The 26,450-nt window shown below is 33.2% G+C and overlaps 1 protein-coding gene across 6 annotated transcripts in view; it reads left to right on the plus strand.

Annotated features, from left to right (window-relative positions):
- CACNA2D1 (calcium voltage-gated channel auxiliary subunit alpha2delta 1) overlaps window positions 1–22,204 on the plus strand; it is a 545,135-nt gene extending 522,931 nt beyond the window's left edge. For 4 of the 6 annotated variants that reach the window (XM_058297102.2, XM_058297103.2, XM_058297104.2 and 1 more), the window contains 7 exons: window positions 516–668; window positions 760–812; window positions 2,456–2,511; window positions 2,949–3,078; window positions 5,692–5,801; window positions 8,204–8,286; window positions 18,106–22,204. In XM_058297102.2, coding sequence (XP_058153085.1) covers window positions 516–668; window positions 760–812; window positions 2,456–2,511; window positions 2,949–3,078; window positions 5,692–5,801; window positions 8,204–8,286; window positions 18,106–18,222 — 702 coding nt within the window. In that variant the 3' untranslated portion in view covers window positions 18,223–22,204. Of the gene's footprint in view, window positions 1–515; window positions 669–759; window positions 813–2,455; window positions 2,512–2,948; window positions 3,079–5,691; window positions 5,848–8,203; window positions 8,287–18,105 lie in introns of all 6 variants that reach the window. The other 2 variants (XM_071215190.1, XM_071215191.1) reach the window with 1 other exon arrangement.
- Window positions 22,205–26,450: the final 4,246 nt, after the last annotated feature.

The following is a 26,450-nucleotide window of genomic DNA, read 5'->3' on the forward strand; positions in this document are numbered from 1 at the left end:
CAAATTTCAGTGATTGCCACTTAATTTCACTTCTGAATCTACATTTCTTGCTTCTTTTTTAAAAAAGAAAAGAAAAAGACCTCTCAACATTGTGACCATTTTCTTGAATTCCAGTTTATGTGTTGAAGCAGATTAGAGTTTGGCCCATTATACATGAATTAATTGAGTTTATCACAATCTTCACAAGTTCCTCTTCTCTTTCTAGTTCAACCTACTTCTTCTAATTATGCTACTTTTCTCTTCTTTTATGGACATTTGGTTTGTGTCCTTAATGTTTAATAATCTGTGTTCCTTCCACAAATAATATATTACACAGAGCCGTTGAGAAATATAATCTCACTTCATTCGTTCATGGTGTCATGTGGGTTTAATTATTTGCTTTTATTTTTAAGCTCCTGAGTAATTTTAATTCAATTTTATTTTCATAGTATTTCTTTTCATTGTACTGGTTCAGATGCTATTGTTTAGTTTAAATTTAAGACTTTATTTTTTTGTTGTTGTTTTTTCTGTACCAGATTGGAAGATTTTTTGGAGAGATTGACCCGAGCTTGATGAGACACCTTGTTAACATATCTGTTTATGCTTTTAACAAATCATACGATTATCAGTCAGTATGTGAGCCTGGTGCTGCACCAAAACAAGGAGCAGGACATCGCTCAGCATATGTGGTCAGTAATATTCACTGTCACAACATCAGTTCTTCTCAAGGGGATACCCATGTGTAGACTTAGATAGTGACTTTTTAATTCTATTTTATAGCCATCAATAGCAGACATATTACACATTGGCTGGTGGGCTACTGCTGCGGCCTGGTAAGTCAAAATTTTAGTTTTATTAGTACTTAAAAAAAAACTGCTGTGAAATTGTAAATTTGATGAATATATGGGCTTCTAACATATAAATTGTTCTTATGGAAATTATTTTTTCCATATAATGTAACATATATTTGTAATATTTATAAATATTTTTCTGAAAATGTCCATTGTAACACTTGTTAAAATTATTCAGTTTTTGATCTGAAAACAATGTAATAATACTCATGTAAACATCAGTCTTTTCAGAGGCTTCTTTTTTCTATGAAACTCTTTGAGTTTTTCTTTATATTATACTCAATTTTTTAACTTTTCAGTGTATCGATCTATATAATATCATTATTTATTGCTTTTAGTATCCAAGTTAGATATCTAGGCTGATCAAATTCATGACATGAATAATAAAAATACATTTTTATTATTAATACAAAGGCTGACATATTTTCAAGGCAGCTTGTTGCTGAAATGGATCTAATTCTTTCCACCTCCCTCACTGCCATCTGTGCCCTACCATCTATGAAAATAAGAAATTCAAACTATTTATTGAGGCTCTGTGGAAAGTCTGGAAGATAACATTCTTCATTGTTAGTTCTAGTCAATCAAATTACTAAACCTTTTGTGTTTGGGATTAATTGTCTTCCTTTCTTCTTCCCTTTCTCTCTCCCTTTATTTCATCCCTCATCCCTTCCTTCCTTCTTTACTCTAATTCTCCCTTCTTTCTCATCATTATACTATATTGTCCAAGTCTTATTCCATGTAGATTAATCTATAATGTTCTTTTTATGTTCAGTTTTCACAACTAATTTTATTAACAAGGAAGATTGTTCCTTTTAGTTTAAACATCTAATTTTTTCTAAAATAAAGGTGTGACAAATGGTGTTTTCTGGTGTGACAAGGATATTTATATATTAATTTAATAGGATTGTAAATCTTATAATGATCCTGGAAATCCTTGATTGGTTTGTGTTATTTTCTGTTCCTAATCCTTTCCCTTTTTTTCAAAATTCAGATTCAGTTGATTCTGTAATAATGTTTGGCTCAGTTATTTGTTATAACACTGAAAGTGCCTTATCCCTTATATATAATGTATATATTTTAATTCATGAATGTTGCATTATGTATTCACAACTATATTCTATAATATAAAGTTTGTTTATTACAAACTGGTATGACAGAAAAGGTGGGTTTTATTTGTTTGCTTTTTTATTTTGTTTTTGTTTGTTTTACTATGACATTTTTAAAAATTAAAATCAGGAGAAAATAATGAATGCAAAAATCATTGCACTCAGATGTTAACAACTCTCCCTCTTAGCCTTATCACTTTAACACAATCTCTTATTGCCTTATACTAGGCCTCTTCACACATATATGCAGCTCTCTTGGTCCTGTATATTCATGACTTCTTATACAGATAGAAAAGTTATAATTTTTATATCATTTAATAATTATTTATATAAAAATAATGCTAAACGTTCTATTAAAAAATCCTCAAAATTTCCCCCATAAGTTAAAAAAGAAATCTGCTTGTATATGTACATATACATAAATCAGAACAATATTATGCAAGAATACTCAGATTTTTATTATAAGTTTTATAATGGAAAATATCTAGATTTTTATAAACATTCCTTTTTAAAATTTAGGTCTATTCTACAGCAGTTTCTCTTGAGTTTGACTTTCCCACGACTTCTTGAGGCAGGTAAGTCAATGCCCAATACTGTCATAATAAAAATTCTTAAAAATTTGCTATTTTGGATGTGCTGAGTTTAACAAATTCAGAGAGAAAGTGTGCATAAATTTGGTGTGTGCATATGTCTGAGAGGGAGGGAAATATCATCCATCCATCAGATACTTTTGTAGGTTGCAATCATTTGTCCCACCTATCTTAATGCTTTAAAATTTTTGTTAGTTCACTGTGGCCTCATTCATTATATCACTCTTAGGGATTTGAATTAGTTCATTCTGTGATATTTATTGGGTACCCATTGGTGACTGCCACTGTACTACACAGCAGTAAACAAGCCAGTTGTAAACCCTGCCCTTGTGCATTTATTTTGCTGCATGAAAAGTGTAGACTCTGGGCACTGACCACAGTGTTGCCTTCATGAGGTGGTCTTTGTTTTAACTCCCCTACAGTCGAGATGGAGGATGAAGACTTTACAGCCTCCCTGTCAAAGCAGAGCTGCATTACTGAACAAACGCAGTATTTCTTCGATAATGATAGTAAATCATTCAGTGGTGTACTAGACTGTGGAAACTGTTCCAGGTAATTTGTTTCTTCATTATCTGGAGTAGTCTTATTTCACTAAGAAGTTGTATTAACTTTTATAATCACTACAGATAATAATGGAGATTGTGATTGGAGTCTAAGAGATATACTTATCTGTAAAGATTTTCAGTACCTATGTAGACTTTTATAATTTAAAATTTTTTAAAAATCAGTTATTTGATAAGTTGTAATTCCTTCAACTGTAAAAATAGTTAAAAGATCAAGATCATTTGTTTCCACTTTTAGGTAGAACATGAAGAAATTTGATTATATTTCAGTATATTTTTTGTCTAAAAGAAACCATGTTTAAAACTTTCTAACAGAGAAAGTTGCAGAATTTTATTAAGTATTTCTAAATCAAATATATTTCTTCTTATAATGGTCACTAAAGGTTTACAAGAAGATATTCTGGGTATTTTTTGTTTGTTTGTTCTTCTAATCTCTAACATGAAGAATTGGATATATCTTTGACTTAAAACTGAAGGAACTAGGTGACAATATTGTTTCCTAGCTCAAGCTTGATATTAGGAAGACAGTAGCCAATAAAACATCTTAAAATGGGAATCAAATGTGTATTCACTGAATGCTTCTATAATGAACCAGTAGCCAGGATATGTATGGCTTTTATAGCTTTAGTTGCCTTTAAAAGAATTGTGTAATTAGAGCAATTTATTCGGGACTTAGAGTTTAGAAGGATAGATACATAGAGTACTTTTTAACTAGGATAATGAGTAGAAAGTGGGATTGCAGCCTGAGAGAGTAAACTGGATTTGTTAAACTTTTTATTTTTGGAAATATAGATATATTTCCAAAAATATGGAAAATTTCATTTGGTTACAGTAGGAAACAAGAAAAAGGTCAGATGGGGAATAGTGAAGGTTTGAGAAGAAAATGATAGCCAATGCCATAGGATCTGAGAAAGGAGTAGAAAGCCACAGGTTACAGAGCCCAGAATTTGATCGCATTGCTTTTAGAGACTGGTGCAAAGGAGAAGTGGGCCGGAGAAGAGGCAATATGTGAAGGTGAGGTAATTTGAGACTGTAAACGGGCTAAATAGGCCATTGGTGGGGGATCCGAAAAGAAGTTTATAACAGAATATTTCCAAGAAGGGATTAACTGAAACCTGCATGATGAATTTGTAGTCGTCATCGTCAGTATGATTTATGACTTACTTCAGTATACTTTGAGGAGGGAGACGGTGTGAGAAGGGAGAGGAAGGGGGAGGAGTCAGGCATGAGCTCAGAAAAAAAAACAGACTTTCTCCTTTAACATCAGGCTATCAACTTTAGGAAACAAAATTCTAGCATGTTTGGTAGAAATAGTTTCAAAGTCTGGGGGCCTTTCATTAATGGATGTCCAGTAATAGCAATGTGGGCTTAACAAATGATTAAGTTAATTGTGATGTAAAGACCAATATACTCAAATAAGTTGAATCATGATTTCCTCTTATATGCTTTATGTTTCTGTCCCAAGTTCAGTGGAGTGAGGGGCCTAAGATCTGCTTCTTTGAAAAATGTATAAGCATAAAGAAATTATTTTAACTGACATTTACATTTTTGTATTGGTTTCTAAAGAAGGCAGATATAGCTTATGGTGTGGGCAAATGGCAGATAGAATCTAAAGCCGTTGGTTCTATTTACATCTGTGCTGGTAGTAACTACCAGCCACAAGTGGCTATTTCAATTCCAATTAAAATTAAATAAAATTTTAAAAATGTATGCTTCCATCTCTCTTGTCACATTTCAAGGATAGGCATACCAAGGATATTGTGGATTCGGTTCCAGACTACGACAATAAAGCAAATATCACAATAAAGTGAATCATGCAATTTTTTTAGTTTCCCAGTACCTGTAAAAGTTATATTTATACTATACTATGGTATACAATAGCTTTATGTCCAAAAATCAATGTACAATGTTCATATCTTAATTAAAATGTGACACCGAGACACAAAATGAGCCAATGTTTTTGGAAAAATGGTGCTAATAGACTTGCTTGACCCAAGGTTGCCAGAATCCTTCAATTTGTAAAAAATATCTGATAAGTATAACAAAGGAAAGTGTAATAAAACTATTTATGCTTGTACCCAATAGCCACATGTAGCTAGAGGCTACCATTTTGGACAGAGTAGAAAAATATTTCCCACTTCATAGAAAGTTTAGCTTGCCAGAAGCTCAGCAAGATATGTGGCCATTTTTGTGCTCTTAGATTCTTTATATGTAAATAAAGCAACTTTGGCATATTTTCAGTGCTCAGTATTATGATTCTTTAAATGTGTTAGTGAACTCATTTTTCTATGAGTTTTAACATAACTAAATACTGCTTATTTTATTAGGAATAACACAAATCAAAGCCCACACAAAATATCTTCTGTTGGCACTTTTTTATTATTCACTTGAGAGAGGTAATATACATTGCTAATAAATAAAAATGGTAATCTTTCTCTTTTAAAACTGTGTTCATTCTGATGTACTATTTGTTGTTGGTGACGCTTTGTTTCAGTATGTCATATTTTGTCTTTCATTTTAATATCTGAGAATCCTTGAAATATTTTTATTTTCTCCAACATTAAAATAATTTTCTGTGATGTTTTCAATATTTATTTTACAGAATCTTTCATGTAGAAAAGCTTATGAACACCAACTTAATATTCATAATGGTTGAGAGCAAAGGGACATGTCCCTGTGACACGCGACTGCTTATACAGGCAGAGCAGACTTGTATCCTTTGACATCAGAGATGCTAAGAACGGGAAGCCATCTGAAAGTAATGCATTTCTTAACCTTGTTACATTGTTTATGCTCATAAAGAGAAATGTATTCTAGAATGTTAGCATCATCTACAGAGGCAGGATGAGCCCCTCACCAAAAATTTGGTTTGTATGTCAAGACTGATAATGCCACACGTGCACTAATTGAGAATGGAAAGGTTTATTATGCACATAATGAATCTCTGGAGAAAGCAGGGCAGGCTCTCAAGCAGATCCAAAAAGGGCTTGAGAGAACAGGGAAGAGTGACTGGCTCTAGGTTTTATGGTGGGTAGGCAGTGGTGCTGGGTTTCTGCCTGTGTGGAATGGAACTTGTGTGGCTTCTACTTCATGGTGGTGTCAAAAGAAGGAGCACCTGGATTTTCATATCAGTTGGCCCAGATAAGAGGCAGAAAGGGAAGGGGAATGGTGGAGCTTGAAAGCAGTCAACAGCCAAACATCACAAATGGAGCCACACTCTACTACATCAAGTCAACTATATATAATCATTTTAGGCTTCAATACTGTTGGGTTGGGTCTATCCCTGTCTATCTTGAGAATTTCTTTTGAATCTTCAGTGAACCCTTCACACTTTGTGGAAAATCAGTAAATGTTAATTTAACAAAGGAACAGAGGTTAAGCTTTCTTTCATCATCATTTAAAAAAAACAAAAACCCAACAACTTTTACCAGTAGGGTTAGTATGGAGGGGAAAACCAAAAGATTATTTTTTTCTAGAGTTGAGTCTGACAAGGGAAAATAGGAATGTTGCTTGGTCCACAAACCAATATTCAGTGGGTCCACAGGAAGCTCTCTAATTAAGTATTCTTTGCTGCTATATTACACTGATCAGATAGGAATATTACTTTATAACTTATATATGTACCTATATTTGAAATAATGTTCAGGGAAATGTAATTGAACTGATACTATTTTTTAGTTCATGTAGGAATTTGATGTTTTATCCCATGTACAGTTTTATGAAAGAACTTGATAATTTATAGACAAAATTGTTCAAATCAGTTATTATTATTGGCAATTGAAACTTCATTTTCTCTCTTTGTTATAGACATTTATTGAATGCAAGGCACTGTGATAAATATTCTCAAAATACAAAATGTAATAAACTTGATCCTTGTCCAATGGCTAATTGTTCTCTATCAGAGCAAAGAGAAATGTAGGCAATCAACTATGTCTTCCATAAGGGCTTATGTTAATTGTTTTTATTTTTTAAATAGTATCTGTTTTCATTTCCTAGATGCTGAAATAAATGCCGTACAATGGATTGGCTTAACAACTTGAATTGATTGGCTTTTCCAACACATGGCAGTCAGTACATGGTGGCATCTTTGCCTTTCTCTTTCAGAATCCATTGACTTTAACTTTTGGCTGCTCTCTGTGGCTTCTCTTTTATCTGCCCAATTTCCTTTGCTTATAGGACTTCAGCCATATTGGGTCAAGCCTACCTGCGTTCAGTTTGGGAACATTGTAACTAATAACATCTTCAAAGGTCCTATTTACCAAGGGGTTTACACCCATTGGGCCAGAGGTTGGGACCTAAATGTGCCTTTTGTGGGAGGCATGATTCAATCCTCAACAGTATCTAAAACAGGAGCTCTTTAAAACACTTGAAAATAGTTACATAAAAAAATCTTTGACTCTAAAAATTAATGTGAAAATGGTCTTTAAAGTTATTCCCTATAAATGGAATGAATTTTTAAAATGATAGAAAATGAGTTTTCTTAATTTCTATTTACTTGTTACTTATTGAGCATTATCCTCACCATTGCCAAAAACTTTGATTTGTATCATCACTATTAATTTCCATGGCAGTAAAGCTAAAACTATACCTCCGGTGGTAAGCCTGCTAAATGTGAATGCAATGCCTGTTAAAGCATTGTAGGCAGAACTGTAAAGTGCCTGTTTTGTTTTTTTTTGTGTGTTTTTGCATTTAATCATGTTCTTTATGAAAAAAATAGTCCTCACCTATATTTGAGATTGATGGTCATTACTGGGTCGTTTCTATTTCTGTCTTGCTAGATGCCATGTACTCAGGTCTTCCATTGGACCATGTTTTATATGTATGTCCTGTCCACTACTCTGCATCATTGTCTGTTTTATCCATTTATAATCTACAAACATTTATTGAGTACCTGCTTATGTATTATAAGATTAAAAGGAGATGATCTCTATGTGTATCCTCTAACCTGACAAGGGAATATTTGAGGCAATTTGATTTCCTGAACCAGTTGTGTTGGACTAGAGTAATGACATAAAGTCTCTTGCTTACTTTGGAAAATAAATATATTGCATTTTTTATATTTTTAAACATTTTAGTAAAAAAGTCACTTCATATTCCTTAACAAGTCTTTTTAGCTGATGGTCCAGATCCTTGTGATATGGTTAAACAACCCAGATACCGAAAAGGACCTGATGTTTGTTTTGATAACAATAAAGAAGTAAGATGAAACTTTTCCTGTATTAAAATACTATAAGGGGAGTGGGTGTAGCTCAGTGGCTGAGTGCCTGAGTGCCTGCACAAAACCTGTAAAATAATGGTCATTGTCCATAAGAATTTAAGGAGACAAATTGCAATTTTAATTCAAACATAAGGTCTTAACCACAGTGTCCCTCATTAACATGATGTACTTGCTGGTGGATAGATTTTCATTTCAATAGTTTTCATGGTTAGCATAAACTTAACAGTTGCTTCTTTTATCTGTCTTTCCCAAAGAAATTGTACTTTCAAACACAATTCTAATCAATCTATTAATAATCAAAGGTCATGTATCTGATGATTTCAAAGACTCTCTAACAAATAATAACATGTATAAATGTTATTCATAGTATGTATATATATATTACCTTAACTTATATTTTCAATCCTAAAGATGTAAATGGTATAGTTTTTTAATTATAATCTATTAGTTTGTGTTTAGTCTTCAATTCACTTAAAAACTTAATAGCTATTTATTATTTTATAATTCTTTTATATGGTTCTGTTTTCATCACAGATCAGATTTATATTATTTCTTTTAATTTTTTAATCTTTTCTAATGCTTGCTATTAGACCAGGTCATTTACACAATTAATTTAATAAAATATTACAAAGCCTGATTAATGCCTATTATCTAAATATGACCACTACTTTCTTTCAAGGCAGCAGTCTTCCCCTAATAAACAATCTTCTGTCTTACTGTGTATGAAACCAACTTTATGCTTTTAAATTTATTTAAAAACTTAAATTTATTCTCAAAGAAAAGGGCCACATAAAAATTACTGTCCACTTTTTTTTGCAGATTTTAAATGTAATATTCCCCAGTTCTCCAGTTCATCAAGGTGCATCTTTGCTTTAAATGGCTTGCACACATCAATGAGTATCCAAAGAGCATGATCATATCATGAATTGCTTATTCTAAAATCATCTTAAAACATCTATTGATTAATAATGCGCACTTAATAAAGGGGGTTTTTAATATTTACTTAGATTAAATTTACCTACTTCTATACTTATTCACTCAAATATAGATATTTGTTCCAGAAAGGATAAAGCACTTTCACAGATAGATATTATATAATCAGTTAATATAAATTAGAAGTGGAAAAAAGAAAAGTAAAATCAGTGCTGGAGAATAGAACTAAAAATGCTACGTGTTTTAGCCAGTACATCACAGTTATCTCTGTGAAGACTATTGGTCATTCATTTATCTTCAGTAGAAAAAGTGATCCAAAATTGAAGCTAAATCTTTTTTTTTTTCAATTTCACCCAGTAAGACTTGAGAATATGCATGTATGAGAAATTGTGTTGTTCTGTCTACTACACTTTCAAAAGCTTTTCTCATGACAAATCATTCCACAAAGAATGTTGGATGTGGGCCTCAGGGCAGTGTAGCTCATTAGGGAAACTTCGCTCATTAACTATCACTTACTTTTGACAGTACAAAGACTGAGATTAAAATCATTCAGATGGACTTTAAAGATGATATAAGAACCTTAGTACCCAAAAATATTCTCATCCTAGGAAATTTTATCTTTTAATCAAGGCAGCAAAAAAGACTTGGGTGCAGATTAGAATTTTCCAACAATTCAACTTCCTATAAATTTGGTGGGGAATTGTGTGTGAAAGCACAACTCTTGCTCAGTAGCTTGATGTGCTAGATGTGCTAGTAATGTGTTGTGTTTCTTTAGCAGTGGGATATTTTGATAATGCTTATTTGCAATAGTCACTGTGAATCTGCTCTGGATGGAGGCACACAATAACTGCTAACTGCCAGCAAATTGCATGAAATCTCATCTAGTATGTCTTCTTTTCTGTGTTTTCTTTCTTTTTCCTGTACTTGCTACTTTGCCTGTTATTAATAGGATCAACTTAAATGTACAACAAGTCGTGCCTGTACCATGATGTCAGCTCCTATCTTCATTTTACTGCAACTTTTCATGTGCTGTGGATGGTCAGTCACTTTCTATAATTTTTCTTTGTTTTTATTTGTGCATTGAAGTTTTACAAAGTAATCCAAAACCCCAAATACAAAATATTAAATATTCTAAAGCCCAGTGCAAATATTGTTTTGTACTTGGCTGATTTCAAATGGTGCATAAATTTCTAATCCTAAACAGAAAATGCCATTTTCCAATATTAATTTAAAAACCATTATTTTGCCATAAAGTTTTGTATGAAGATTAAGTGAATGCCTAGAATATACATATACAAATCTCATGATGTCTTTCACTAAATAGAAATACTAGAAGGACAATTATTAGAGCTGATCATTTCCATTTATTTTCAAACTTTAGTAATGTAAAATTAATGAATCATTTCCATTTTTTCAAGTATTACTAAGGACTACTATGTCAACCATTCTGATTTTTCTTCTAGTTTTTTTTTTTTCGGTAACAAATTTGGATAAACCAACTTTATAGATTTTTACTCTCAGAATACTAATTCATGCTGAATTATTTTAGCATAAGTATTTCAAATTTCTTAGTTCATTTTCTTTAATATTATTTGCATTATATAACCAAAAGTTATTGTTAACCTTTTTGACAAATTTCTTGTTTATATAATCAACAATACTGAAGAGCTGTTTTGAAGTGTGCTTTGTGTATGTTCTGTGTTCCATTTACTGTTTTGCAACTTCTTTTCTGATGCTTTGGAATCATCATGATTGTGTTGCTAGAGCACCTTTTGTTGTACAAGTCCTTCATTGCTGTTCAGGTATTCATTTTGATTGGGAAACCACTAGATGGAGATGTGACCATTACTATAAAGACATGAGGTCATCAGAGCAGAAAAAGTGGAGTAGGAGAGGGAGCCTCAGAAAATAACCAAATTTGTTCTGAGACAACAAAATGTGGTTTTCATATCAAAAGATTCCCAGTGAGATAGGCCTAGCTGATTTTAATAATTGAAATAAAAGACCAAAATCAAATAACTCCTCTTGGGACACATTATGTAAATCAATAAATAAGCAGCATTTCAAAATATAATTTTATATATTAAATATAATAAAATATCTTTTAAAAGTACATGACTTCCAGGGATGAGCCTCCTTGGCACCAAGGGATTATTACCAAGCATTAATTAGCAGTGCATGTGGTAAAAGACTTTGATCAAAGGGGGGAATATTAAATAAGAGTTTTTATAGCTAAGAGGTTTCAGAGTGAGTCGGGAGGTCATCCCACAGGTAATATTTATGCACATCTCAGGTAACTTTCACAAACTTCCACAGCAAACAAAGCCTCAAACAAAGGTGCACCCAAGGGCTCTAGGGACATCCAGACAGCATAGGCAAGGCACACAGCCTCACGAAATCAGCATCCCCTCGGCCAGCCCTAGTTGGGAATTGAAAATCTGTTTCCCCAATACAGCATAGTTACACTTGTTTGTAATTCCCCTAGTCATGATTCTTCTATTTCTTTTATTTGAACCTATAATTTTCAATATACCTGTTAAATGTATTTCTCAGAGAAAATCTTTGGGATGTTTACAGCACAAAGTGTAAACCAGGATATAGACTTTTGTTAGTAGCAATGCTTCAGTATTGGTTCATCAATTGTAACAAATGTACCATGCTAATGTAAAATGTTAACAGTAAGGGAAACTATGTGTCTGGGTGGGAGTGTGGGGTGTTATATGGGAACTCTGTGTACTTTCTGTGTAATTTTTCTCTAAATCTAAAATTTCTCTAAAAATAAATATTTCAAAAAGAAGTACATAATCATACCACTTTCATATGAAAAGTAGTAAATCATATGCTTTTATAATTGTAGCTAATTTTGGTCATAACTGAGAAGAGTAAACTAAAGCAGAATAACAATCAATTTTTATGTTTACTGTTTAAGTAAGAAATAGTGTAAAAAATTTACTAGATTTTCAGCTTTGATTGAAAAGTTTCTATCTCAGTCATGGATTACTTAGATAAGATTTATAAACTATTAATTATAAACAAATATTGGCCTAAGTGCTGCTTTTGAATTGGTCAGCTCCTATTTTACCACTATCTTAAAAATCTTTAGGTAATGATGAAATTTTTAAAATTTTTCTCTAACACCCCCTAAAAATACAATTTTGAATTTTCCCATATAGATATTTTTCTGTCTCACCATAATTATAAATGTATCATGAGAATAAATAAATATTACTATAAACAACTGGATTGGATCAATACATTTTAAGGAAATAATTTTTGGAAGATAAAAACATGGTTGAAATCATTTGATATTTTTGCGTCCTTGAGAAATACATAAGTCTGGAGAAGATGATGTAGATGGCTTTTAATTTACATGAACTAGACTTGGCTTAGGTCTTTCAAAACACAGTTATTCGTATGGAACAGTGACTCCAGTCTGTACAATTTAAGTGTCAATAGGATGACATAAAAGGAAGTGATATTTTCTCTGAAAAAATAAGAGGTTGAGAAAGTAACACAAATATTACAAGAAAATATGGAGAGATTAGCTGGCGGTTTTTCTGCACAGAGAGGACAGATAAATGTCTTAGTCTAAGTTTCAGTGATAGTCTGGCTATATCAGAATTTGCTGTGGATTAGGTTCTCCTCAAAGGAAAGCTGGAATGGTGGTGTAATCTCTAAAGTCTTCTAAAACCAATACTCTACACTGTTTACAGAAGGAAAGTAATTCATTTAAAGAATGGCTCAGACTAAAGCTATGGCTCTTGTACCTGTGGCGTTCAAAAGTTTACAGATTATAGGCATATGATTGTGACATCCCATACCATGAGGACTTCCTTAAAATACAACTTTTAAATGATGCCTTTCCCAAGGGCTTTTTGAAGGCTAAAGAGGTAAAGAAGAACAAAAGGAATATAAGCAAACAAGAAGCTAAAGTTCATAAACCAAAGAAGACAGTAAAGCAAGCCAAATAATAGTTTATAGCGAAATGATTGTACTAGTGCTGAACAATTTCAGAGAAAAAATAATTTCCTTGCCCTGCCATTGAGAAACTTCATTACTTTATACATACCAAATTTATAAAAATACATTATTGGATACATTGTGGAGCATTTGTAATACCTGCCAAAATAACTTTAGATAGATTGTTGTTGATGCAGATGGGGGTGACTTAAGTACAGACCAACCTAAATTCAAAAGTAGCCATTATTTGGTGGATGTTTTCACCTATGATTTGCGTTTTGAAGGAAACTTAACGATGACTATAATTCAGAAAATAAAGAGCAAAAACTTTTTGGCCAAATGACTAGAAAACTTAATTTTGGGAAAATTTATATCTAAATTTATTTAAATAAATTAAAATTTATTGAACTCTAACTATGTCCAATTAATTGTCCCAGGTTCTGATTGGGGTAAGCAAGTCAGCGTAAGGTTTTGCAGGATAGTTTGACAGCAGAAAATTGAGGAGATTGTAGCAACTAACATTCATGATCTTATGATGAAATAAACCCTAGGGCAAAATCATATCAATCTAACTATAGTCTATATATATTTTTCTTTTAATGAGATTGGAGGAGGAAAATAGAATAAGGAATTCTCAAATGATACCTTGAATGATATAATATTTTAAAAGAGGTCCGTTATGAGGAAATCTAACAAAATTAGTCTATTTATCTTATTTTTAAGATACATATACATACATTGTTGGCATTGTATCCTTTTTCTATTTTAATGTCTTAAACTGAAAAAAGGTACCAATCTTCTGTTTTCTACTACAATAATCTGAATATCAGACTGATTTGTCTGGTCATAGTGTCAGTAGGATTTCTGTCTCTGCAAGAGGGAGAAAATGCTGAGATTCCTCCTACATCTTATGCATTTGTGATTTAGAATGTTTTTGGAATGTATATCATAATTCTCTTTCATAGAAGAATTTCAAATCTTAGTATAATGATTGCACAATGCAAAACACATGAGAAAACATGATCAGGAAACAAGAGGCAGATTTTTCAATGTGAGTCAACATGCAGACTACAGGGACACCAAATAACTTATCTGAACTACCAATTCCCAAATAGAAACAGACATATCTCATCATCACACAAAAGAAATAGAGCTAAAACAACTAAAATATAAAAATTAAAACAATGTAGTAGGAGCCAGAGAGAATATTTTTCTTTCCATGATACATTTCTAGCATATCAAGATATATTTTGCATTATGAAGAATTTCTTTAACAAACTATATTCTAAATGCAAAAATAAGTCTCATTTGTGTGCTAGCTTTGTGTTCCATCAAATTAACACCTAACCAGAACTGGGGAGTAAACCCAGTTAAGTGACATTGGATTTGAATGTAGTATTTTACAATCATGGCATTTCTAACTGACCAATATATCCACTCCTTACTGAGTACCTACTAGTCATATATCAAGTACTTAGTGCACACCCACTGCATATCAAGCCACTTATCTATATGTCAGATATAGTCTGGGAGAGTTGCAATTTATGCCTTTCTTCTCAGCAGAAGTATAATTAGCACCTCCATTCATTCTCAGAACTGACTGTTGGACAAAAAGTAATATGGTCACCCTAGATAGAGCAATAAAAACGACCATGATCTCAATGTATCTTGTTCTAGTGGGAAAGATAGGCAATATATACATATTTTATAAATATCAGAATTGTGAAAAGTGAAGATACAGGGAAAGGCTAGAAAATGAATGTTGATAAGTGGGGGTTGGGAGGTTAGAGGGAGCTATTTTAGATTGAGTGGTCTCTATAAAGAGGGAACATTTGAACTAACACCCCAAAAGAAAATACCTGGGAGATGGTTGCCAGACTTAGAAGAAAACAGGATGCCTGGTTAGTTAAATGTGAATTTCAGAGAAGCAATTAATAATTTTTTAGTTTAAGTACATCCTATGCAATATTTGGGACTCGTAGTAAAGAAGTATTTGTTCTTTATCTAAAATTCAGATATAACTGGGTGCCCTCTATTTTACTTGGCACCCCTACCTGGGGGAAAAGATTTAAAGCAAAGAGAAGAGCAAGTTCAAAGGCCCTGAAATAGTAAATACTTTGGCCTGTTGCTGGGAAAGCCAGTGTTACTAGAACGGAGTGAATGAAAGTGGGAGAGGGGAAGGAAGAGTATAGGAGGAGGAGGATGGAGAGGAGCCCGGCACCAGACTATATAAGGCTTTGTAGATCTTGATAAGGAATTCACATTCTATTCTGATGGGAAATTTCAAGCTTGGAGTGACAGGATGGAATTTATGGCTTCATGAAGATCCCCGGACCGTTTTTTGGAGAAGAGATTGTATTAGTAAAAGGGCAAGAATAGAAGCAATGAGGCAAGTAAGGCAGCCTTTTCAGGAGTGTAGGTTCAAGGAGATGGTGACTTGGGCCTGAGAGAGTAAGAAGTAGTAGGTTTGGGGATATATTTTGAAGCTAAGCATAAGAGAACATGCTGATAGGTTAGATTGTTTTTTAAAATAGAGGGATCATAGATGACTTGAAGTCTTTGGTCTGAGGCACTGCTCTTAAACATGTATATACTGAGGTGCAGAAAATATTTGTGAAAAGTTTGAGGTCTCGTGAGCCATGCAGAAGGAGAGGTAGTAGAGATCAGTGAATATATGAATCTGGAGGCCAAGGCTTAAGATATGAAAGTGAGAGAGTTATTAGCAAATAGATGACATTTAAAGCTGTAGAAATGGATCAGATCACCTAGGAAAAAAGTATAAATAAAGAAGAAAAGAGTTCGTTGGACTTACCCAGGTCAGCTAACAGGGAGGTGAAGATGGTCAACCACCACACCAGGGAATCAAGAGTGCCTACAACTGCAAGCAGAAGAATTGCATCCATCATCCATATGGAATCTAAGCCCCTTCTTGATCTAGAGGTGGAGTGGACATCACCATCCCAGGGCCCACAGAATGGAGGAATAAAATATGGATTAGAGTGGATTTATTGATATTCTACTATAAAACTCTTGTGAATAGTAATAGAAGAAATTGTAGCATTGAGGTGGAGAAAGTGGCCACAGTAGTTGCTTAGGGTAGGGAGAGGGAAGAAGAGATGTGATGTGGGGGCATTTTTGGGACTTTGAATTGTCCTAAATGATATTGCAGGGTCAGATGCTGGACTTTATATACCCTGCCATAACCCACTGAATGTACTCGAGGAGAGTGTGAACTACAGAATAAACTATTATCCATGTAGTGCAGCTGTGCTCCAAAATGTGTGCCACAATGATGGGGGAGGTTGTTGGTGTGGGAGGAGTGGGGTGGGGATGTGGGGGATATGCAGGAACCTCTTATGTTTTTTAATGTAACATTTTTTGAGATGTTTATATCTTTAAAAAAAATACAATTTACAAAAATGATGGGGGTGGGGGGTGGGGAGTGAGTTATATGGGAACCTCTTATGTTTTTTAATGTTATGTACTTTGTGATCTATTAACTTTAATAAAAATAAATAAAGCTGTAATTTCTCTATTAAAAAAAAAAAGAAGAAGAAAAGAAAACAGAAAACTAACCCCTGGAAATTTCTAACATTTAGAGGGCAGAAAGAGAAGCAGGTCAAGCCAAGGAATATAATATGAAACACAAATGAGTTTGGAAAGAAAACAGGAGACAGTATGTGAAAGGACACATGGGGGGGGGGGGGAAGGAAGAAGGAAGAGGAGGGAATGTTCTACAATGTCAAATGCTCCTGAAAGGTCAATTAGGATGAGAGCTAAGAACTGATTATGATTTTATAATTCAGTTTAGATTTGGGAAAGAGCTTTTGAAAAATAAAAATTTCCTTTATATGTTCTTTTCTCTAACGGAATTCTGCTGCCTTAAAATATCACCCAGGATTGAAAATTTATATTATCTGGCAGGTATTGAATTAAAACCCATTGAGCAAAGAGTCAAAGTTTTTATTCTCTGTGAGCTTAGATTCTTTGTAAAATTATTCTGAAGAACAAAAAACACTTTCTTTTTTTATTTAACATATAGCTTATTATTTTGATTTTTGCAAGATGAACCTTCAATTCTTGGATCCTTAAAAAAGGTGTTTCTGAGATAGGGTTTTTGTTTTTTTTTTTAATGAAACTCAAACTCTTGAAGGAAATTAAAGGACATGAAAAATGTTACAGAATATAGAACCGAGTAATAAAATATGAAGAACAATTTCGTTTGAGAAGGGAAACTAATGAGTTGCTACTTACTGGGCTACTCATTGGGGACACAATGAGTATAATCATTGTTCATATGGGAGGGTTCTCTAAACAAAATAGACCTCCGTCTCTACCCTACCTCTTAATTTTGGATATGTTTTCAGAATGTCTTTTCATTGTGGTTCGGGTACATTCCTCTTTTTTATTTTAATTTAATTTAATTCTAATTTTAATTTTTGATGAAGATCCAAATGCTGTGCATGGTATGTTCTCCTCAGAAACTGAATATAGGACATATGGGAAATGGATGCTTGTTTCTTAAGTTTATTTACTTTACAAGTCCCCAATTTTTCCTTACTGTGCATTGTTCCTAAAATCATAATTCTTAGAAATTAGAAAACTACTATTGTTTTATTTTTATTTCTTGGTTACATTATCCAAAACAGCATTTATTATTAAAGTATTTGCTTTCTTCATCATCAGAATCTATAAATTTTTAAAACATTCATCAAATGATGCTGAAAGATTGCTTTATCTAAAACTCCTGAGCAATAAAATCTAAGAGAACTTAATTTATTTGAATCTAAGTTAGAGCAGTTTTATAAGGTGAGTTCAGAAGTTGACAAAATATGGAGTATTGTGAATGGTGTCTTGCTAGATATTTTTTAAGATTTTAATTTTTTTTTCTTTTCTTTCCATCAGGAGGATTATACCGACTGTGGTGGTGTCTCTGGATTAAATCCCTCTCTGTGGTCCCTCATCGGAATCCAGTTTATCCTGCTCTGGCTGGTATCTGGCAGCAGACACTGCCCATTATGACCTTCTAAAAACAAAATCTGCATAATTAAACTCCAGACCCTGCCAAAACATGAGCCCTCAGTTATATTAAAATGAAGTCGGCCTTCAATCAGCAGAACATTAGCTGGGCCCATACTATGGCATAACTTTAAGTCACAGACTCGAAAGGCACCCACTGGCTGCATGTCAGGGTGTTAGATCCTTAAACTTGTGTGAATGCTGCATCATCTATGTATAACATCCAAACAAGATTCTATATGTGCTCTATTGGGAAATTTGAGAATTTGTTGTTGCATCATTGGTGATTTAATGTAAAAGGGCTCCCCATAAAATTGTTTACGAGTTAGAAGAATTGTCTTGATTTTGACTTGGATCTGACCGAAGGAATCTCTAGGAAGTTATTTTTTCCTCCACATGTTCTTCTGTTCAAAAATTCCTGCTTTGAGTAATGATTGAAAAATACATAGATTAAAAAGAATTAACCATTGTCCAAACTGTTGAAATATAAATAATGGCTAATTTTCTGCAAAAATTTGCCATGAATGAAATGCCTTATGAAGAATGGCTTCTCTACCAAAAAAAAGGTAACACAATTGATGACCAATTAAGTTTTGATAGGGTAATGAATTGATGTTTTGAAAATAATTAAGAAGTTATTAAACTAAAGGTGCTTGAGGGTGAAATTTGAATATGTGACACGTTTCCTCATACATGTAAGCCCTTAATAAATGCTTCACTGTCATTTTCCCTTTGTTCACAGTACAGTTATGTAGTGCTAGCCAGTATTTCAAAATGCTCTAAGAAAAGCTTGTTGGGGGTGGGGGGAATGGTTTTTCTTGTGATAAGTGAACTTTGGTTACCAAGGGTATTTTGCATGATGCTGCTGCTCTTTTAACTTTTTGGTTTGTTTTTCTCTTAATGTAGAGTGTAGTCCATGAGAAAAGCTAAGTGACATTATTGTTATGTAAGAATCTGAACCTTGCAGTGTAATGCACTTAAGTCATCTTTATAAAATCCTTAAACTACTCTGAATATACTGTGCAATGTAAATGCTGAATGATTGGGTTAGTTACATGGTGAAATGGGAATTAATGGATTTTATACAGATCCGTGCTTTTGCCTGGAAACCTATGTACAGATATTTTAAGTACATAAATCAGATTTGACACATTTATTTTTTGAAAAGTACATATATGTTCTCAATGAAAATTCATCCTAGGTTTCCTCTTTGTTCTTTCAAATAGTAGCATGTACAATCCAAAATTTTCTGCTGCTCCTGCTTTGGTCCCTCCATTTAAAATGGTATGGTCACTTGATCCAATTTTCATCGAGTTTGTTGAATTTTTTTTACAATAATCTGAACAAATAGGAAACCTTGAATCCATATGTATGCACATGAATACTTGATTGTGAATAATAAAAATTGTTTTTATACAGCCTCATTGGTGAAAATGGTTAGTGTAGCAAATCAAATGTTTCATTATAGAATCAGATGTTTCATTATAGAATATTTCTGCTAATATGGTAGCAGAATATTATGCTTTTAAAACTTATTTTCAGGAGTAAATACTATTTGAAAAAAGGACAAAGACAATGAACTTGCAATTCTTATGATAGTGAATAGTTTTGCTAAAGGCTGGAAGTATGCTGATACTTTCTATGGTAAAATGCATTTGTTCTTCTTTTGAACATGCCAGAAATGGTGTGTTATATGCTGGAAAATTTCTTAAATATCATTTTTAAGTCAAAATATTACTAACACTATCCAGCATGCTTTAATACAATCCACATATCAAAGATATAAACAATTCTTTGGCTAGTTTAAAAGATTTGTTTTGTTTTTAGTTTGTCTGTACTTGTAATTCTCTCCCACCACCAATATACCCTAGGTACTATTTGTGTAGATTTTCCTTATTTAAAGTATGTTTTTTTAATTTAAAAAGGGGAGGGAGGGGAAATGGAATCACTTTGCCAACTATTGTTCTCAGAGTTGACATCAGTTACCATTTCTAATGCATTGTAATTTTGTAGTCTCATTTATACCTGTTATTAACGTTTTAGAAAACACCAAAGTGATAAAAAAAATATATGGAACTTCTCACTCTAGTAACACTATGTTTAAATCATGTTGTTTGTCAATTAAATATTTACAACTTACTGCTAACTTTTGCTAGACTATTTTAAATCATGAAAGTGTTGAGAATGAGGTATCAAAATATAAAATTATGTTAGATGGTATATATAAGTGACACATTAAAATAATGAAATTGCTTCCAGCATACAACAAACTACCTTAAAATTATGTTTGAAATCTATTAAATATATTTTCTTGGCTTATGCCATTGATATAATATATTTTCATCAATTATATTATTGTTTTCTCAATCACAGTTAAACACAGCATCTTTTAGTGTGGTCCTATTTGATTTCTATTGCCATCAATAATATATTTATATGCATGAGTCTTGCTAGGATCCTTTATTTTCTGTTATAAAATAAAGTTATATAGTATAGCAATCACATCCGTGGTAATAAATCAGGTAAGATTATGGTCTCTGACTAAAAATCGTTTTCCTGACTGATACTAGTCTTTATGACTCTGGCATTCCTTTTTTAAAAACAGTAACACTCATCCCATCAAATTGTTACATTCAATTTAGGATTTTTATGGAAGTTTTAACTGTTGACAAGAACTTTAATTATAGCTTGTTATAACACTGTTTTCCAAGACATGTAAAAGAGATCAAGGAAAAGCTTTTAAACTGTTTTCACTTATTTAATTTTTTTAGTACTCATGCAGCTTAACATAGTTCATCACTAAAGCAAAAGCAAAGTAAGTTTTGTATTGGTGTTGAGTAATAGAAAAGAGTTTCACATTATTGGTTTCTTTATGTTGTCTTCATTTGAACAACCAGCATTACTGCCAAACACCAATCGTGGTCCATATTTGTAACAGGTTTTTAACATGACATAGTTAGCAAGTTTAAGTGAAGAGATTTTTAGGTCCTGGGCCTATAAGATTTTAGTATGATCTTTTTTCATGTTTCTAATGCTTAAGGCGTTATTGCGTAACTTGGAAAAAACAAAACAGTGTTGCTGCCATTTGTAAGCTTTCCTATAATATTCCTTTTATTAATCTTAAAAACTGGCCTTACTGGGTTCAAATAGGCAGTATCCCGTTTAAGTGACCTTTGCAACCCAAGTGTTACTTGCTTATTTGATGCTCTCTTGTATTTTACATCTCATTAAAATCTTTCTCTGTCTCCACCAAAGCTTAAATCCTATGTCTTAATTTTAAAACTCTTAAATTATTCCATTGAGCATATTAGTTGACATTACAATTTCTAGAGGTACAGAGTCTAACCTAGTGAAACAAAATGGAATGTTGTGACTTTTTAAAGTGTAGAATAGAATGACTATTGCACTTGCCCCAAATTTCAAATATTTTCTAACTATCTGGAACCTTTGTTGACTTCCCATAGCATAATGTTAATATTGTTAATATTCAGTGTACATTTCTGTAAAGGGTAAATCAATAAAACAAAAGTATCTAGTGTTGAAAAAATTCCAGAGTTTCAAAGAATTAGACCACCCTTATCATTAGTTTCGTAGACCTTATTTCTAATACAAATAATTATCTCAAAGAAATTTCATTTTGAATGATGGGATACTGTCTCGTGTAGATGCCAATCGAGTTTATAATGTGACCTGACAAAGTTGTCTTTTTGTTGTGTTGTATGATTGTTGGATCATGCTTTGGGGATATTTTTATTGACATGTTCAGTGTGCATCCATGCAAAAACCAAGAGGCTTTTGTGAACAATAGATCTTTACTCCCCTTTATTATGTTCTCTTGACACTTTTGTGGAAATTAGCCTAATAAAACCATTTTGTAAAAATTTGTATAATACTGTTATAAAAATATTTATAATCCCAGAAAATGTTGTGTTAATTCTTGTGCAAAAACAGTATATTCAGAATAAAAGTTTATCATTTAAAGTCACCACCCAGATTGGATTATTCATTTAAAGAGCCAGCAGAAAGAGAGAAAAGGCTCTGTCTCAAGTATATTTTAAAGAAAGCAAGTCTTCCTGTGGGAAGAATTCTGGATTTGGGCGGGAGGTGGCAAACTTTGGATTATATTATATAAGTGCTTTTCAATTACAAACCCCAACCACAAATACATACATTTTCACCTGCTTTACTAACTCTAACCCTTCTCCTGTGTGCTTTTGCTGTTAAGGCATTGAAGAAACTTACTAAAAGCAGATTTCGGACTTATATTGTGAAACAATTTCTTGGGCAAATAATCTCCAAGTTCCTTTAAAGACCTTGGGAAAATAGTTTGAAAGAAACAAAGTGTAATAATAAAATCTGCATATCTTTTACACATCTTATCTTTAAATAGTACTACTAGCTATTTAATACTTCTGCTAGCTATTTAATAGCAAACAGTAGTTGAGGCAGTGAGGTATATTTTAAGGAATTTCATGAAAACTGTACTAAGTTCCTTTTACCTTTATACCAGTTTACTGCCTGCCTTCCTGTGCTTTCTTAATGATCCTGGTATTACGTGATATCTAGTATGCTATAGACCTGCTTTTCTTCTGGAAATACCAAAAGAGAACAAAACTGCCAACACATAGGTGGAATGTTGTATGTAGGTGCTGATGATGGTGATTACTAGAAAATCTTTCCTCCAGTGTCTGATCAAGGCATTCTAACAGGAAAAACTCTACTTAAAAGTGTAAAGTAGATGACATTTGTGTAACATCTGGCTTCATTCTATACCAGTTTATCCCCTCAATCAATCCTCTTACTCCCCAGAGACCCACATTTCCTCTATCAATCATCTTGATCCCATCTCCACCTCTTCCCTTGGGATCCTTTTCACCAGTTCTCTTTTCTCAAGTACATTCAGTCTCCCCTCTGCACAGGCTTCTTTCTTTCAGAGTTCGAACACGTTCAGAGCACCTCTATTCAAAACAAAAACAACAAACATCCTTTGCTGTCTTTTAACCCTATTTCTTCCTAGAGTTATAAACTCAGGCTCTTTATAAACACTTTAGGCTCTAGTGTTTTAGCACTGAAAGACACGTTCTCTCTGAACTACCGTTGAAAATTTTTTCATTCCTGTTATGAGGTCCTAATAAATTCAAGGCTTGGGACATTTTTTTGAATCCCAAGTGTTTTGTATCTTAATGGAGTTACAGAGTACCTTCACAATTTTCTCTCAATAGGTGTAAAACTACACAATGCTGTTAATGTTCTTTTTATTATTCAAAAACACTCACTATTATCTTTAAATAAATGTGTTGAAAAAAAGAAATCTAACATTCCTGCCCATTATAGTTTTTGTTGCTAAAGCAGATACTATTCAATGGGTTGGCTTAAACAGTGGGAATTTATTAACTCACAGTTTTGAGGCTATGAGAAGTTCAAATCAAGCTGTCATCAAGCTGATGCTTTCTTCCGAAAGATTGGCATGCTGGCATTCTGGGGCTGGCTGCCAGTGATCCTTGGTCCTTGACTCCCTGTTTTATGGCAATGCAATTGGCAGCCCCTTGTTTCCATTGACTCTCAGTTTCTTGCCACTCTTTTTGTCCTCCTTTCCCTGTGGCCTTCCCTATCCATTATGCTTCAGTCGGCCACCTTAACTGAAGTAGCCACATCAAAAGGTTGCATTTATGATGGGTTCACATCCACAGGAATGGATTAAGTGTAAGAACGTATTTTTCTGGGATATGTATCTCTAAGACACCGCACTATCATAATGGGAAAACCAGTGTCATGGCCATATTAAAGTAAGTTCACAGCTATGAAAATGAAACCAAATCAGTAAAAGCATTCATTTCTGTTATTCAGCATATAACTAGTGTTAAATATATCATTTTAAAACATTTTCAATTCATTTATTGTAATAATATATTAATATTAGAGTTTTTTAGAGTATAGTCAAAATCTAGCTATAAATTATCATTAAATAGGTAAATAAAATTTACCAAAATATATACACATCATACAAGCTTTTAAAAAGTTTGATATTTTAGGTGTGTGCATTTTTTTCAAAAATGCTTAATCACAATAATAGTTTTCCATATCTCAGGACCCCAATATGTCTGGAAGTTACTTTCCATGTTTTCAGTTTCTTTAAAAATACATCTTCTAAAAAATAAATATGTTCATCATTAACTTTATATGGTAGAGATGAATAATTTAAAACTACTTTCTCCTTATTATATTTTTCTATGGAAAAAATGCTTAAGATAAAATCCACATTTAACAGATTCTAAAATGTAGTGCCAATGCAGTTCAATTTAGTGTTCACTTTTCCAGTGAAGCAGTCCAGAGAAATTAAGTCTTGTCCAAGGCCACCACCTCCATTTGTCCTAACTGGACTAGAAGCCTGAGGTGGTTGACTCTCAGTCACTTCTGTGAGGCAGTGGTTCCAGGAGCCAGCTTCCCAGCACAGCAGGATAGTAAGGACAAGGTATAACATACCGAAGTTGGAATAAAGCTGGCAATTTACCGTATTTGGAAGAGCTGCTCTTCTCCAGATAGTCTCTTAGTTTAGTTTAAAATGATCTTTTTTTGTGTGGTGAAATTATGGAATAGCTGATGATAACTTTTGTAAATATCATTTTTTAGCAAAATACAGTTGACAAACTTATGTCAGTGTTCATGACTAGTGCTCCTCTCCCCACTTTTTATTTTAAAATTATACATGTCTTTGAACTTCCTATATCCAGAAACTGATGTCTTGGTCCTCATTGTAAGTTGTAACTTTAGGATCCATTGCTTAGGTTTGATCACTGACTTCACTACTTATTAATCTTATAACCATAGACAAGTTGTATATCTGCAAGCCTCAGTTTCCTCATCCGTAAAATGGGAAAAGCAGTAACTACCTTGCAAAGTGGCTAAAAACATTAAGTGATATAATTAACGTAAAACATTTAGAATAGGGCTCAGCATGACTAAGCATTCAACAAAGGCTATTAACATTATGAAATTGTTATCACAGTCGACTTCCTGGTCATCATAATTGTCATTTTGGACTGGAGCTCTTATGACCCTAATTATCTGCAGAATTTGCTTGTCATTTAAAACATTCATTCTTTTTTTGTTAAACTGAAGTTTTAGAAGTAGAAGCTAAACAAGATAAAAGCAGTTCTTGAAAGAAGCCAGACATAAACGGTCATATATTGTATGACTCCTTTCCTATGAAATATCCAGAATAAGCAAATCTATAGAGACAGAAAGCAGATTAGAGACTGCAAGGGGATGGTGGAATGAGGAATGAGGCAATGAGGAGTGACTGCTTAATGGCTGCAGGGTTTTCTTCCGGGTGAGGGAGTTTTGAAACTAGAGTGATGTGGTGGTTGCACCAACTTGTGAATGCACTAGACGCCACTGAGCTGCACACTTGAAAATTATTATTAAATTGTTTGTCCTGAGAGCTTCACTTCAATTAAAAAAAAAGAATGAGTACAAAAATTTGCAGCTGGAAGAAGAGTAGCCAGTTACAGAATAAATAAATAAACAGAACAATAATAAAAGAGTTTCTGTCCTTACAGAACTACTGTCTGGGGATTTGGAAATTTTAATAAGTATTTACAATAGTTTGCGGTAAGTGCTATAATATATGAAATACATAGTAAGAAGGGAGCAGATAGTAGGGAAACATAACTGGACTAAGCAGCTAGAGAAAGCTGCAGTGAATTTGAGGTGGAAAGAAAGAGGTAAAAGACTGTTTCAAAGAGAGGAGAATTTGTGAAGGCCAAGAGGTGATTAAAGGAACTGGAAGTAGCTGAATATAAATTCATTATGCCTTGAGGGGAAGGATATGAGCAGCCAGAGAAGGAAGATGCGGCTAGAGAGACGAAGGGGCCAGAGCCCGGGGTATTCTCTGGATCACACGGGGAATTTAGACAATTGGAAGCCACTGAAGATTTTTAAGCCCAGAAAAGTATGATCAGGTTTGCTTTTAGGACAACCACTCTGGGCAAAATGTGGATTACTGTTAGAAGACCACCGAAAGGAAAAGAGGCCAATTAAGGGACTATTGTCAAGATGAGAAATTTTTCTTTCTTGATATAAGGAAGTGAGAAGTGGATCACTTGTAGAAATGTTTAGAAGTGAGAAAGGAGAGAACTTCCTGATTCACTGGTTCTTGAAATGAAGGGAAGGGAATTATTCTCAGAGTTCTGAAGTTTAACATTGTGGCTAGTGGTTCCATTCTCCAAGAG

The sequence above is a fragment of the Dasypus novemcinctus genome, chromosome 5 (assembly GCF_030445035.2).
Source record: "Dasypus novemcinctus isolate mDasNov1 chromosome 5, mDasNov1.1.hap2, whole genome shotgun sequence".
NCBI classification, from domain to species: Eukaryota; Metazoa; Chordata; class Mammalia; order Cingulata; family Dasypodidae; genus Dasypus; species Dasypus novemcinctus.